The sequence below is a fragment of the Coenobita brevimanus genome, chromosome 50 (genome assembly GCF_032717465.1).
Source record: "Coenobita brevimanus isolate Jiangsu-jjx chromosome 50, ASM3271746v2, whole genome shotgun sequence".
Taxonomy (NCBI): domain Eukaryota; kingdom Metazoa; phylum Arthropoda; class Malacostraca; order Decapoda; family Coenobitidae; genus Coenobita; species Coenobita brevimanus.
Genome location: NC_137003.1, coordinates 50,512,500 through 50,527,980, shown reverse-complemented (window position 1 = coordinate 50,527,980; position 15,481 = coordinate 50,512,500). Strand labels below are relative to the sequence as shown.

At 43.8% G+C, this 15,481-nt stretch overlaps 1 protein-coding gene across 1 annotated transcript; it reads right to left on the bottom strand.

The window, feature by feature from the left end:
- Window positions 1-292: 292 nt before the first annotated feature.
- Window positions 293-9,881, bottom strand: LOC145399663 (ATP-binding cassette sub-family G member 5). Its single transcript, XM_080272204.1, has 12 exons — window positions 9,823-9,881; window positions 7,818-7,935; window positions 6,830-7,035; window positions 6,300-6,444; window positions 5,548-5,674; window positions 4,267-4,412; window positions 3,526-3,736; window positions 2,814-2,931; window positions 2,231-2,324; window positions 1,576-1,714; window positions 1,265-1,468; window positions 293-677 (listed from the first exon to the last, which is right to left on the bottom strand). The coding sequence occupies exons 1-12, from the start codon at window positions 9,874-9,876 to the stop codon at window positions 317-319; spliced, it is 1,923 nt and encodes a 640-aa protein (XP_080128330.1). The 5' UTR covers window positions 9,877-9,881; the 3' UTR covers window positions 293-316.
- Between the last annotated feature and the right edge of the window lie 5,600 nt (window positions 9,882-15,481).

The following is a 15,481-nucleotide window of genomic DNA, read 5'->3' as shown; positions in this document are numbered from 1 at the left end:
ACACACTGGCTTTGTTGAAGGGAGAGAGTCGCCAGGAAGAGGACAAAATTCAGGACCATTATTCTGCCGAAGAAGGCAAAGGAAAGATCGAAGATGTACCACAGATCAAGGTCTTACTTCAGGCAGTCTTAAAATTAGTGGAGACTGACGAAACAATATCTGTTCTTAACTGGATTAATGTCTAGGATGGCTCATCATTCCTGCGATGTTTTCACCAAACTTGGGAAGCTGCCGAAAACTCTCACTGCACACGAAATAAAGAAAAAGCAAAAGCTGAAATAATTGTGAAAGTAGAAGACAAAAACATGATTTATCCTCAGTCCCTGAACTTGGTCTTGATGAAGGACGGGAGGGGGACCAGGTAGAGGACCAAATTCAAGACCAGCATCCCACCGAAGAAGGCAAATGAGATACCAAAATTGTACCACAGGTTGAGGTCTTGTCTGCCGAGGTCCAGACCATTCTCTGGGAAGTGGTACCGCTCGAGGAGGTAGTAGGTGCCGTTCCGATAGCGACACCCGTACTCGGCGTTGTTGTCGGGACAGATGGCGCTGGCGTTGACGGGCAGGTTGGGAAGCTTGTCAAGGAAGACCTGCTCCTGGAGAACAGCTGAGGCGTACCGGAACACTATCACGTGACCCAGGTAGTACAGCCAGTCGGAGAGTCGTACCAGTGACCTGTGGGTGCGGGTGCATTAGTAGACTTCATGGCTGGTAGTATGTAAAAGGTCAGATTTTTGCCTATCGACTGCACGAGGACTATTAGAGCAGGCATCAATTTTTAGGGAGCAATATAATTGTACCGACAAGCTGCGGCTGCGGGTGAATTAGGTCTGACGGTTATTACAAGAACTGTCAGATGAATGCCTGTTGACTGCACGTTGGTCATTAAGGCAACCAGTAGTTTTTGCTAAGTTTCAAGCTTACCCTAAAATGCGACCTGCAACAGTCGATGTAGTGCTGGTGAACAGGAAAAGACATGAAAATACCAGTATATTACTTTTCATCGCACCGAGGGGAAAAAATATTCTGCCTATATTAATTAGGGCTAATGAAAATATAATAATGATGATGATGATGATGATGATAAAATAAAATGATGTACTTAGGGTTAGAATGATAATGATGAGGATGAGGGTAATGGTGAAGACAAGAATAATGTCGATGATGATTATGCCAATGATGATCATCAGTGATGATGACTGTGACGACGACGACAGTGACGACAAGAACCAAAAGCCACAACACCTGCATGTTCCACCCACCTGAGCCAGCCAGATGCTATGAGGAGGTAGAAGGTGGTAAGCGCGACCGAGGTAGCTCCGGCCGAGTAGGATGACTTTACGAATATCATAAGTGCGATAGTCTGCTGCTCCACGAACGCCCACACCGCCCACAGCACCGACCCGAAAATTGCCCAGCCTTCCCAGTCCAGCCCATCGTGTTGCGTTGAGCCCAGGGATAACCCGCTGCAAGGAAGAAACGTGGATTAGATTTATACCTGTCGACTGCACGAGGGTCATTCATATACTCTGCGGTATGACTCATGGTGCACCTCTCATTTCCTGATACTCACAAGAAGACTATCGCAGCCGCCGCCATGACGCTGACGTAAGAGACTGGGAGGGAGAAGAAATTGTATGTGAAGATGAAGAGCGGGCCTCGGTACAGCCCCTCTCTTGCCTCATGGTAGTAGCGGGTCCGGTGCGGCGCGACTGAAAGGTAAACAAATGTTGAAATTAAGTATCAAAGCAATATTAAGCCCAAAGTCAAGGCAACACATCTAAACTAGGGATAACAGATGGTAAGCGTATACTAGGAGACCGGAGGTGTGATGGTGTAAAGCGTTTCAGTGTGAAGTAATACGAATAGTATGTGTTTCGACAATGTGAAATGTGACCATGAACTGTGGCTGTATCGAGTGACAATGTGAGGTTTGGCAGTGTGTGGTTTGGTGAAGTTTGGTGTGACAGTGTTAGCTGTGACTGTTAAATGTGAAATAGGTGTCACTGTGTTGGTGTGAGGTATAGCAGTGTGGTGTGTTACTGTGAGGTGTCTGGTTGTGTAAGAAATGTATTGGTTGTGGTTGTGTTATACGTGAATTTGAAGCGTGACGGCGGGAACTGTGTATGCAGTATGCTATTGTCTGCTACTGTAAAATGACTTTCCTAACGTCATATAGTATGTTTCAGTTATTTCAAACAACACTGACGAATGAGATGCACACTGACATGTTTTTGATGTGACAGCGGTGGCGAGGAAGGCGGTTCCAGCCAGGCAATTGAAGAGAAGCCCGCCTCTGCTCTGGAAGGACCGCTGGAACGGCTGCCAGGTAAGAAAGGGAGTGAACATTTAACAAACGAAATATCATTTACTTAAACTAAATGAAACGGAAGTTAAATGATGTATCTCTCTATGTATTTCAGTAAGTCTCATAGCTCTGAGTAACCCCAAATTCAGTCAGATGCCGTAATAGTGAGCACTAGATACTGACAGGTAGAAAAAATACGATCATTGTCATTCCATTTCTGATCCTGTTTCTTACTAAAAAGTGTGGTAAGTATGATCTATAAATAGGAAAAGAAAAGCATAAACCTAGAACTATCAGTAGTGTACTTAGTGAAATGAGCTGCTATTCACCGATAAGCAGCTATTTACTGGAAAGGATGGTAATTGACTTGTGGAACATCTATAAACTTCATTTACGAGCTGGCAACCTGGGATTGGATAAAAATGCTATCGCTGTTGCCGATGACGGTGATGATGGTGACAATGATGAGTGAAGTAGTAACAATCCTGGGAGGAACAACTTACCTTGAGCTCGTAGTAGAAGTTCCAGAGAAGGAAGAAGTATGCGGGCATGAGGAAGACCCTGAAGAAGAGCTGCTGGAGGCCCACAGAGCTGCAGGGGAACATCATGGTGAAGGCTCGACTGTCGGGGAGGGAAGCAACAAGATTAGGACCTTTTGCTGAGAATGACACTCTGGAATGCGACTCTCATTTATGAAAGGCCGAGGACACGACACCAGAATGCTTTAAGTTTGAGACAACCAGACAATCTAGGAAACTGACATTCTTAGGACATTACTAGCTTTAGACAGAAGTTTGGGACAAAACGCTATTGGGATACGAAGCTTACTTGTCGTATCTTGTTAGGCGTAACATGCTCGTGTTCATTACTCTCTCTAAACGCTCACTTAGCCAAGATATCTCTGTATTATGTTAAAACCCTATAGCCTGAGGAATTTTCGTTTTGTTTCTGCTGTCTCCAAACGATTTTATAGCTGGAGAAATTTTATTCAGCAGAAAGTTGGTTGATTCAGGTTATGTATAACCCCATCAGTTAGAAAGGTCTTAATTGTATAAAAGCCTCGGAAGGTGGCACGGCTAAAATGAAAAGTATGTCAGTGGAATGAAGTGGTTAGACGTAATATGCACATGCCCATTGCCTCTATCTAGGCATCCCACTTCCTTGCTCAAATTCTCTTTCATCTTTTAAAAACTACCTTATCTCTCAGGCACCTACCCCATAAGAGCCATCATAGTGGAGAAGATGCCGGGACGACCGTACGCTGACAGAGGGACCTTATGTTCGAGCTGGTCCACTTCGGGAGGAGGGCCTGAGTACTTCCTGTATGGTCCGCCCTCCAACTTGAACTTCTCCACCAGCGCAGCGATCTGGTTGTTGGAGTCAATGAACCGTTCTCGGGAGCGGCGATCCACGGTGGAGAGGCACACTGCAGGGGAGGGTAAGATGGTTAGTTTTGATGTACAGTATGTGTTGTGAGTGGATGGATGGACGGATTGATAAATATAGAGACTGAGACAGAAACACAGCTAGGAAGCACTCTAGCTAGCCAAAGCGAGAAGAGAGAAGGGGGCAGCTTCAGTAACCTCAGAGTAGTGTAATAGACACTAATGAAGAAAACAGTGGTCAGTACATTATGACAGCTGTTAATAATGACACGAGCTTGATCTGCTCCCAGATTTAAACCTGTTCATCCAGAGAAGGTCTCTTCTATTTCTTTCTGCATGCTTATTTCAGATGATTGTTTTTAGGCTAGGAGATGTCCTCTGGTTGAGGAGTTAATTATGGATTGAATGGACGAAATTACAGTATGTCTGTGTCACACTCTGAAATTCTGCTTACCGCCTCACAGTAAACAGATCTTTAGCATATCCATAAAATTACTTCATTTCGAAAAATTAACGGCGCTGAACTCGTCAAAAATACGTATCCATTCATCTACCTTCCATGCTGACTTACGGTAGTACATGAGAGGGTTTTCTAGCTCTGGGCATGGGAATCCGATGGTCCTGAAGTAGTCAATCATGTGCCTGGTGGAGCCCGTGTACACCACGTCACCCAGGCACAGGTACGTCACGCGATCCAGGAACGGTAGGATGTCTGACCTGAGGGGACGAAAGGCAGTGCGCGAGGGAGTAGGTTAGAATCAACATCATTATTACTACAGTATCATTATTATTATCAATATGCAGCCATCTTCGTCAGCAGCAGCAGCAGTAGGTTTAGAGACGGTGCAGGAGGGGACAAAAGGCAGACCATCGTTGTCATCACTCTCATCATCATTATTCTAACCCTAATGCCCACTAATTAACTCTTTCAGTACGATGTTCAAGTTATCCACAAACAATTTTAGTCAGCTGTGGAGAGACTTTTCAGTTGGAAGGGTAAGACGTACCATCATTAACTCCTTCACTACTTCTCTCATATTCTAAAGTAAATCGTCTGGTGGTAGCAAGAAGAAAATACAAATGACATTCTTGAGCTGAACTGCTTTAATGGAGACAGTCGATCCAGAAACAGGAAAAGGAAAGGAATAAAAGCAGAATTATCAGCAAAGTGCCCGCTGAAAAAATAATACATCCATTCACGCATCACTTAAGCCTTTGATCCCAGATGCAATGATCAAAAAGAAACGTGCATCATAATATTGTCGCTCTCGAAACGCTTGTGAGGAGGAAACCGTTCTATTGACAGCAGGGTAAATAAAGGAGTTCAGCCCTGATCATGTGCAGATGCAAGTGTGCATCAACCGTCCATATTTATTTGGCATCAGACCATTGCTGGTAACTGAAGCAGGGATACCCATAGGTTTTGTGAAAAGAAACAAGTGATGTTTCGCCAGACAGGTCGATGTAAACTGATGGCAATGGGGCTAAAAGAGTTTAGTTAAGTAACGAGGATTAAATACTTCATTTACTTTAAAACAAGACGATTAGCTTTGGGAAACTGTAGCAGCTAGAAGATTAAAAAGCGTTTTCGGTACTAGGGATGCACTTTGGAAATTTGGTCAGGCTGACCACATTCTATTAGTCAGTTTAAACAGAACATAGGGGTCGTAGAGGCTGATGTTGCTGGAAGAGTAAAATGAAACTCTGAAATGGTTTGGCTATCTACAGCGAATGGAGTGTGTGAAACAGAAAAGCAGACAGACAAATAGATGAATAGGTAGATACAGGTAGATATAGATAGACAGGTAGATTAACAGATAAGCAGATAGTCTGACAGATAGACAGGCCCCACCTTGGCTTCTCCATAGTAATGATCATGATGCGGTTGTACTTCTTAGCGTGGTTGCTGAGGATGGAGATGACGAAGTAGGTGTTGAGCGGGTCCAGCCCCCACGCCGGTTCGTCCAGTAGCACCACCACTGACGAGGGGAGGGAGAGAGAGGAACAAGTTACTAAGCTTCGCTATATTCTGTCGGGGTCCATAGCTCCTATATGCATTATGAGCTTACACATCATCAGACCGTCACATAGCAAGCAAACAAATGTAGTTCACCCTCCTTTCGACCGTAATATTATAGTCAACAAGCTATTTCAGTTTACTTCAATATAGTATCACAAAAAGCATAAAATACCTAAATCTTGGTCACCAACCTCTAATAAAAAAAATGAAATAAAATAAATGCTTAATTCTGTTAGGTCTCTATAACACACTCAGCTGAATAAAATAATCTGCCGTCAGACTAAAAAGATAATTAAGTTGTTCGGATCATGAGGCGGTTAGGCTAATTGTAACAGCATTAACTCTCTCAGGCTCCTCAAATGCACTCTCAGGTGTTTTAGCATCCCCCAGCGTTACCTGGAATGGAATGCTAGAGGTGTTCTGACTATGAGGGGTTAAAACTCATGGGGGTCCTTAATCTGCACCCCATTGACGTGCCTGTGATACGCTCATGGGGTAAGCTGGGTTAGGTTAGGACGGGTTAGGGGAGGTGAGGTGAGGTATGATTAGATTAGATGTTGGATGCAAGATGAATTAATACTCACGCGGGTCCTTGATGAGCTGCACCCCGATGACGAGCCTGCGGTACTCTGATGGGGTAAGCTGGTCCACTGAGCGATTGGCCACCTGTGTGAGGGCCAGGTCCGCCAGAACCTGACGCACCCGACCTGACCGCAACGAGCTCCCGATCTGCACATAAACAAATCGATAAATGAATGTTAAAAACCAGAGGCCAAGTTTAACACTAATGGAATATAGACTGGAGTACTGTACAGTATCTATTGGGTGGGAGAAGGTTGTGTGTGTGTGTGTGTGTGTGTGCGTGGGTGTGCGTGTGCGTGTGTGTGTGTGTGTGTGTGTGCGTGCGTGGGTGTGCGTGGGTGTGCGTGTGCGTGCGTGTATGCGTGCGTGCGTGCATGCGTGCGTGCGTGCGTGCGTGCGTGCGTGTGTGTGTGTGTGTGTGTGTGTGTGTGTGTGTGTGTGTGTGTGTGTGTGTGTGTGTGTGTGTGTGTGTGTCTAAATCGTCCCGGTACCCTATCCTAACCTAACCTACCCAAACCTAACTTCACCTCACCTTAGAACTGAGAGAGAGTTTAGCGGCATATTCCAGCGTCTGTTTAGCGGTGAGCGCCTCTAGTAACTGTGTCTTGTGGGTGACGTAGCCGCAAGAGTCCTGGAAGAGCCTCAGGGACATGGGCACGTGGTTCAGCAAGATCTGCCCCCGCGTGGGTCCTTGGGCGCGTCTTGAGATGACTTCAAGTAGGGCGCGCTTGCCACTGCCTGAATGTAGTGGGGGAGAAAGATGGGATTGGGAGTAGGTTATGTTCAGCATTATTACAGGTATTTCATTGTCATCATTATCTTCATCATCATTATCACCATTATTATTATTATTATTATTATTATTATCATTATCATTATCATCATCATCATCATCATTATCATTATTATTATCACTATCATCATCATCATCATCATATAATCTTGCGTTGCCATGAGTAGAATAGAGGCCCAGGGTTAGGCAAGTTGGTCTTGACATTTAAGATGAGTGACCAGCCTCATTCATCTCTGATTGGACGTGAACAGTAAACCCCAACCACCCCTTGGTTAGAAACCTACACGGACTGAATCCAATTGGAGCACCTTAATTACCCACTAAACCACAAGGCGCCATAATTTGGTTATATGGTTACCACCCAGCGTAGTAAATGGTTTCCTGGTGAACAGGAAACCATTTGGCTTATCGCTCAGTGTAGAGTCACCCGTAGACAGAAGGGAGAAGAAAGAATGAAGGAAAGAACGACATAAGCGGAAGGAAGGAAAGAAAGGAGGAGAGGAAAGGGCAGTCACCGGAGAGCAGCACTACATCGAGTGAGTGGATGGTGAGCCCCCCACCTACCACTAATCGTCACCACCACCATCATCATCATAATCATCATCCATACCCATTGACTTATAGGGAGAGTCATTGGTTTTCGTCTAATTGTCACATCTTTGCAGGCCCCCCGTGACCCGACTTCCAGTGACCCAACCTGCCAGTGCCTGTGACCCTCGCTACTGACCTTTTGAACCCAGGATGGCCATCAGCTCCCCTCCATGGATTTCCAGCGACACGTCCTTCAGTATCACCCCCGTCGGTACGTTGCCAACCAGCTTCTGTATGCATGATCCGGGCTCCACCTAAGGATCAAGGGATGGATCAGGGAGGTCATGGGAAGAGTCAAGGGTTTGGTGGGGTCAAGGAATACCGGTGGGTGAGTTAAGATTTTGTTGGTCACTGTCACATCTCGCACTACTATTTTTCACACTGCCACACCTCACAATACTACACATTACCACACACCACACTGTCACACCCCACATTGTCGCACTCCACACTGTCGCACCCCTATATTGCCACACCTCGCAGCTCCGCACTGCATCCAAATGACACGACCACCTGATACATTATTCACTCTACATCACTCCCAATTACAGTACAAGAGTCGTACGTTCGTGGTCTCAAGATGTTTACAAGCACATATTCCTTATCTGTTTAAACCGCATATTACACCTGTTTCCTTGCATGTTATTTCACTAATTATATCAACGCATTTTGCATCAGTAACGAGAAGAAGAATTTTAGTCACCCAAATACAAAAACAAACTGGTCAGCAAGAGGCGTGGGAATGCATTCTAATCCCACAAGAATACGGTTCTTATTGTACAGACTTTTCTAACACCACGTCTGTTGCCTCTTTATATACAAAATCTAAACCGAGTTAACTTATCATAATTCTGTAGTTTTGATAATTACATTAGGTATTTGTATCGATATATATATATATTTTTTTTTACAGTGCTTACAAATATTGATTCAAGTGGATACTATTTAATCATGTACCAGCCTAGAGAATATTTAAAATTCTCAGCAATAGTAAATTAAAATACTATTCTCTCTCTCTCTCTCTCTCTCTCTCTCTCTCTCTCTCTCTCTCTCTCTCTCTCTCTCTCTCTCCAATTTCAAACTTCTGCGAATTAAAAAGGTCAGTCAGTTACAAAGAATCGTAAGGTCTGTGTGACTGTACCTGTGTAACTCTGTGTACCTTTTTCACACAATTAGTGGTGAGAGAAGTAACGGGGGTGGATTCAGTGTGAGAGTGGGGGGAAAGAGGGGAGGGGGCGGAGAAGAAGAAGGAAAAAGAGGGAGAACGGTGAGGGGGGGGGAAGAGAGGGTGGAAAAGAGGAAGGAGAAAGAGGTGATTGAGAGCAAAAGAGAACAAGGGAGAAAGACAGGGAGGAGGAGGAGGAGGAGGAGGAGGAGGAAAGGGTGGGTGTGATTGGAGGAGAAGAGAAAAAGAGGAGGGAGATGGAGAGGGAAGAAGAGAGAAAGGGAAGGGAAAAGGGAGGGAGTAAGAGAAATGTATAAGAAGGAAAGAAGATAGGTGGGAAAAAGAGGAAAGGGAGGGATAAGTAGGGAGAAGGGAGTAAAAAAGACGTAAATGTGGAAACAAAGGAGGAAGAGGATAGAAAGGGAGAAAGAAAAAAGGGGAGAGCAGGGAGAGAAATAGAAGAGGAAGGAAGGGAGAGAAAAAGAAAGAGAAAAGGAGATGGGAGAAGAACGAGGGAAACGGGAAAGGGAAAGATTTAAGAAAGCAACTTCGAACTAGGCGTTGAGAGGAGGGGAGGAGGATAGGAAGGGATACGGCATTAGGAAGAGGGAGAATATTGGATGGAAGGTTGTCTTTCAGGTCCTGTGTACAAGAGAAGAAGAGGGGTGATAAAGGAAAAAAAAAGGGAAGCGATGGGAATTAGGAAAGAGGTAGGAGCTAAGAGAAAAGGAGCTGAGGAAGATGGGAGAATAGGGAAGGAAGAGGGATAGGAGAGTAAGGAAAAAACAAAAATAAGTATGGAAAATGTTATAAGTGAAGGCTAGAGTGGAAGGGAGGGAAAAAGGAGAGGACGCCTAGGAAATCGGGAAAGCAGTAAAGACAGGAGGAGTAGGGAAAGATAGGGGGGAAAAGAAGAATGGAGAGAAAAGAATAGGGAACAGAAGGAGGGGGCTACGTGAGGTGGCGACAGACTTACAGGCCCGGTGTGGAAGACGCTGATCAACTCCAACACGAATTCGCTGCTCATCATCTTGGCGGCCTAGGGAGAGACGGAGAGACGCGGGCTGGTTAGAGACACTTGTACTGTAGGTTCTCTAAGGTGAATAACGTTAGGCGGCAGCAAAGAATTACGAGAAGTCTGGGTATTGTAGACTTTAAGGTGAATTTATACGTCTAGCTGTCGTAAGAATAAACTATCTAAGGAGTCCTAGTGCAGATGGGGTATAATTCATTTAATCTGTATGAGAAAGACAAGTACGTAGGTAAATAAAGAATATTAAAGAAGACTAAGATGAATAAAATCGATCAGCGGTACCAAAATAAATCGCTAAAGAGGATTCAGTGCAGGAAGGGTAAAATATAGGACTAACATGCAGGAGTAACACAAACACAGGAGGGCAAAAAGTAATCACTTGGTAATGATGTGGTCAGAGAGATGAGCGTCTGGGAACAAGTAGTGAAAACATCATAATGAGGTGGTCGGGGTGTGGGGGGAGGGGGGAGGAAGAGGAGAGAGAAGGGGAGGAAGGAAATGGGATGTGATAGACGGGGAGAAGCGAGAGAGTGAAAGATGGGAAGGAGGAGGGGAGAGAAAGGGGGATTTTTTTTCTAATTAAAACGTAATAATGTGGTTTGGGGGAAGGGATAGAGAGGGTGAGAGGAAGAGGGAAGGGGACAAGATGGAGAGAGAGGGGAGAAAGACAATCAGAATATCGTAATGAGGAATGTAGGGTGCGGGGAGAAGGGGGAGAGGGAAGAGAAGCGGGTGGTTTAGGAGACGGGATAAAAAGATAGGGAGGGAGAGGTAGGGTAGAGAGAGAGGAGGGAACGATGTGAAGAGGGATGATTAGAGGCAGAGGGAAAGATTGAAAAGAGGGGGGAAGAGAATAAAAAAACAGGGAGACGGAAGAAAGAAAGAGGAGGGAAAAAGGAAAGAAAAACTGGGAGAGGGGGGGACATGTCTTCAGAGCAACGTAATGGGGTAGCTGGAGTGAGGGGAAAGGGGAGGAGGAAGAGATGGGGGAAAGAGAGAGAGAGAGAGAGAGAGAGAGAAGCAGAGGAGGATATGAATGACAAGAAAGATGGGAGAAAGGGGACGATAAGGAGAGAGAGAATCCAAAACAGGAGAGGAGGAAGACGAAGACCAAGAATACGATGGAAGGATGGATTTTAGCGCACATGAAGGAGGATGGTTTGGGTTGACGAAGGAATGGGGTGAAAGAGACGAGTGAAGAGGACGAGGAAGACAAAATGAAAGAGTACAGTACATGAGGTAAGGTTGTGATGACTGGCGGGAGATGGGGGAGGATTGAGAGGGGTGGTTGGAGGTAACGAGTTGAAGAGTAAAAAGAAAGATAAAGTGAGAGTACAAGAGGGAGGTGGCTGAATGGTGATGGGGCAACCTGTCGGCGTTTTTGTTGTGTCCACCTGGATGTGTAGTGGAAAGAGGGGGTCGTCACTGAGTAGGGATAACGAAATACGCTTTCTCAGCTTCGCCTAGGTTACCCCGTAGCATCAGGCAATATATACAGAAGCAAAGGAGATTGATAGACGGAACCAATCTTATATAAACTCAGGAATTAAGGGCTTGGTAGGAAAAACATAATTAAATTTAAAGAAAAGTACGGTACTGAGATCAGCTATTATCTTTTTCACTTATGCCTCACATTTGTTTCACTCGCACCTTTTCTTCTATTCTTTCTCATTATCTTAACTTTTCTAACTCTTTCTTCTTTCATGCTTTCATATTATATTCACTTCTCATATATTTTTCTGTTTGAACTTCTTTTACCGATTTCCTTTCTTCTATATAATCCTCACCAATTCAGAGACCTACACTATATCTCTCTTTTCACCAGTGTACGAACATAGAACCATCCCTCTCTTCACCAGTGCACTAATCCAAGGCCCAGTAGGGCCTTGCACTAATTTACACTCTTTTAACATCATTGCCGCACGAACGGACTCTCTCTCTCTCTCTCTCTCTCTCTCTCTCAATCTGATAAACGCATGAACTTGCTATAATGTTCACCTTTACTACTGCACGAACTTACATTGTATTCACCATCACTACTGCACGAACCTAAACCATGAATAACCTTTGCTAATACACGAACTTATATAGCCGCGGTCTTTTCTTCACTAAAACACGAATTCTGCACCATTTTTCTTCCCTAGAATCCTCTTCACTAGAATATGGAGCCAGAATAATCTTTTTCTTCTCTCATGCATATGCCTAGAGCTATCTATAAAATACCGTAACGATTTCCCCTCTTCCCGCCACCCTCCCCTACAGGTGGCGCAATTAGTCACTAACTGGCAACTTTCCCACGCGTGAGAGTTGCCATATCCCGTTTTCTATACGACTGCCGTTATTCGCACCTAGGTTGTTTAGTTAGGAGGGGGGACTTAAAATCTTCAAAAATCTTCAAACATTTCTTTCAACTAAATAAAATCGTCTGGCGTTAGAAGAAAGAGAATACTAGAGTTGCGCCGACCATTGGAAAGTTAATATTAGCTGGAATTAAATGCTGAAGATGCGATGATGAGAAAGTTCATTTATTTTTTCGTTTTTGCACTGCCGAAAACTTTATATCAGAATAATTTTAAATCTGTTTAATAGAAATTTATATGCCTCCCAATCAGATCTAATTAAACCTCAATCTTCCTACTTTACTACCCTCAGCGAGTCAGTCATGTACCCTAAGAAATACAGCATTAACCATTTCTATGCTGTGACGTCGGTTTTATCATATTCTTCTTACAACCAGATAACTTTGTTCAGTTTAGGTGAGTATCTTCTAGCGCGAGGGATTAGAAACAGCCTCCATTCAGCCTTACTCTACTGGGGACTCCGGTCCATGAAATCACCAGGTAGCAGTAGGACGTCATTGGAATCAAAGGGTTGAAATTGCTTGAGTTGTGATGATATTAGTAATACCTTTTAGCGTGCGTGTGTGTTTTATTATTCATTTACTGAATTTTTCCCAAAAAAATGCAATCAAGATTTTTTTTCTCAATTAAGCCGAATCTTTCGGGAACAAAAATTTCCAGGAAAAGAATCTAGAGAGAGAGAGAGAAATATATATATATATATATATATATATATATATATATATATATATATACAGTATATATATATATATATATACTGTATATATATAGATATATATATATATATATATATACAGTATATATATATATATATCTATAGATATATATATATATATATATATATATATATATATATAATTTTCTCACAACACTTCTCACAGCACTTTTAACGGTCCAAAAAATGCGACATTATTACCTTCACGCTTGACCAAAATTTCTCCAGCATAACTCTAGAAAGACGCCGTATTTTTCTTTACAGCATTTATGGAGCTTCGTTGTTTAACTTCCGTTCAAATCAGTGTCTCCCCGTACCACAGCTCGTGGTCCGAAAAATTCGGTTTCAGCTTGAGTCTCCGCTACACAACCTGCGGCCGTGACTGTACACCCCACATTCTCTCACGTTATGCACATCACAGCTCACTAAGAGATACCAGATGCTGAAAGTTACTCACCTTGTCATTAGAGTCCTACAGATTGCGTAAGATACCACCAAGGTCTAATAAAATGTCGGATTGGGATGGGAAGCGTTAGAGGTGAGAGGAGAGGAGAAGCAAGGCAGCGGACTCCGTCTCATCGTAGAGACTCTCGCTACGCACCTGAGCCTCCTCCTCACCTGCCTCCCACCCCAGCAGGTCGACACCCCCCTCACGTCACAATCTCCAGGTTCGTTCATTGGTTGAGAAGGAGTGACGTCGCGGGAATCTTCGTCGGCTGTTGGTGGGTGCTTGTGATGTCATGAGCAACGTTGGCCTTCCATTGGCTGGGATGATACGTCATTGATTCGCCTATTCCCGATTGGCCACCGCATTGACAGATACTTTTTGTAGGTAGCTTCCGTACGTCAGTAGTTTCCTAAATTATTAACATAGAAGATACCGTAGAAAATAACAGTACATGCAAAACCATATTCTATAAACTACAGCAGAGAGAACGCTTTTGGAATGGTAAATTTGGGAGAGTAAAGCGGAAAACAGGTTAGTTTGAAACAGGGAGTGAAGGATGAATGTGGAGCCGCGAAATTAAAAGCCAGGTAAAGAGGGGGTGTGTATGTGTGTGTGTGGCTGGTGTGTACTGGGGCTGTCTAGCTGCACTCGCGGCTGGTGATCTGAACGCAGCATGTCGTAGTAATCCCGCGGTGTCTCCCTCTATACTCAGCGCCCTCTTGTGTGTGCCATTGCCTAGATCGTCTGGGTTGGCACGGGGCATATAAAAGTGCCAAGTGGAAGTACAGTGAAGTGTGTGTAGTGCCTGAGTGTTGGATTTATAGTGCCGTTTTTGCAGGAGGGATTTTCTGGATTTACCTGGCTGTCTGCTGGAGGGACACGCACCGCAAGGTAAGGCAGTGTGTCCTGGTGGGAATGAACTCTGGGTAGGCCAACATGTGAGGCGACCAGGGGCATTGGCTCTTAGTTGCCCAGCCACTTTTTTACCATTTAAGTCTTCCGTAACCTCCAACACTTCACCAACCTTCACTTATTTAATACTTTCATAGATCCCAAAGCATCTTCACCATGCTGTAGACTTATCACTTCCATAATATCTGAAACTCTTATAGGCCTAGTCGACCGGCTCATTATTCACTTATCCACGACTATCATAACCGCAGAGATTTTTAACCATACATTTATATACCCACACCCACTATCACTACCATAGCCCAGAACCTTGCTAACCATGCACTTATTTACCATTGTTATAACGCCTAAACGTGTCAACCATGCACCTCAATACGTGGCACTGCTGTAACGTAAAAGTTTCGTAATTAGTGAAGAAACGAATAGTGATTGATAATTACCCTCATTCCACGGACACTTCTGTAATGCAGTAACTTTCATAATTATATAACTATTTTCCACTTTGCTGGCTTAAAAACGTTTCAGTTATTGAGAGGAAATATACAGTTAATTATTGAGAGGAAGTATACAGTCATTAGTTGTCCAACCGAAATATACTTAATTACCAAGTCCATCACGTGAAAGCTTCCTAATTAGTAAACAGAGAATTTAGCATCATCATACCAAACAAACTTTCATCATTATCATCATCATTATCGTGTCTCGTTTTCACATTGGCGTAAATTGTTAAAACTGAATATTTGTACTCACACACTGAATCTGTATTTATTGTGAGGAGACAGCAGTTTTAGCCCCACTTGGACCTCACAGTGAAGAGAAGTTCAATATATAAGCGCAAATAGGCCTCATGTTGGCATAGTTTACCATCATCATCATCATCATCATCGTATTTCCCAATAATACACGGGGTGGGTAGACTAGAGAGAGACTGCTTGAGAGTGAATAATACCACTCTAGGCCTAATGAGAGTCTGGGTCCGAATTTATCAATGTTCTTAACCATCTGCATGATAAACAAGTCACCGTACCAATTTACTATTATCATACATAGATTTATTCTCCGTACTTTTTAACCTAACTTTTCACTCTACTTTGGCTGAGACGCGTGGGAGCTGTGTGAGTGAAGGCAAGGCAAGCAGTCATTTATGCAGCTTATCCTCGAGAAAGT

Bases quoted from the DNA above. Each gene is read 5' to 3' on its own strand.
- LOC145399663 (XM_080272204.1), bottom strand. From the start codon at position 9,876: ATGATGAGCAGCGAATTCGTGTTGGAGTTGATCAGCGTCTTCCACACC. The intron at 1,715-2,230 runs GTCAGTGTGCAT...TTTACCTTTCAG, and splicing joins CGCTGTCACATCAAAAACAT to TCGCGCCGCACCGGACCCGC. The intron at 678-1,264 runs GTGGGTGGAACA...CCGCACCCACAG, and splicing joins ATAGCATCTGGCTGGCTCAG to GTCACTGGTACGACTCTCCG.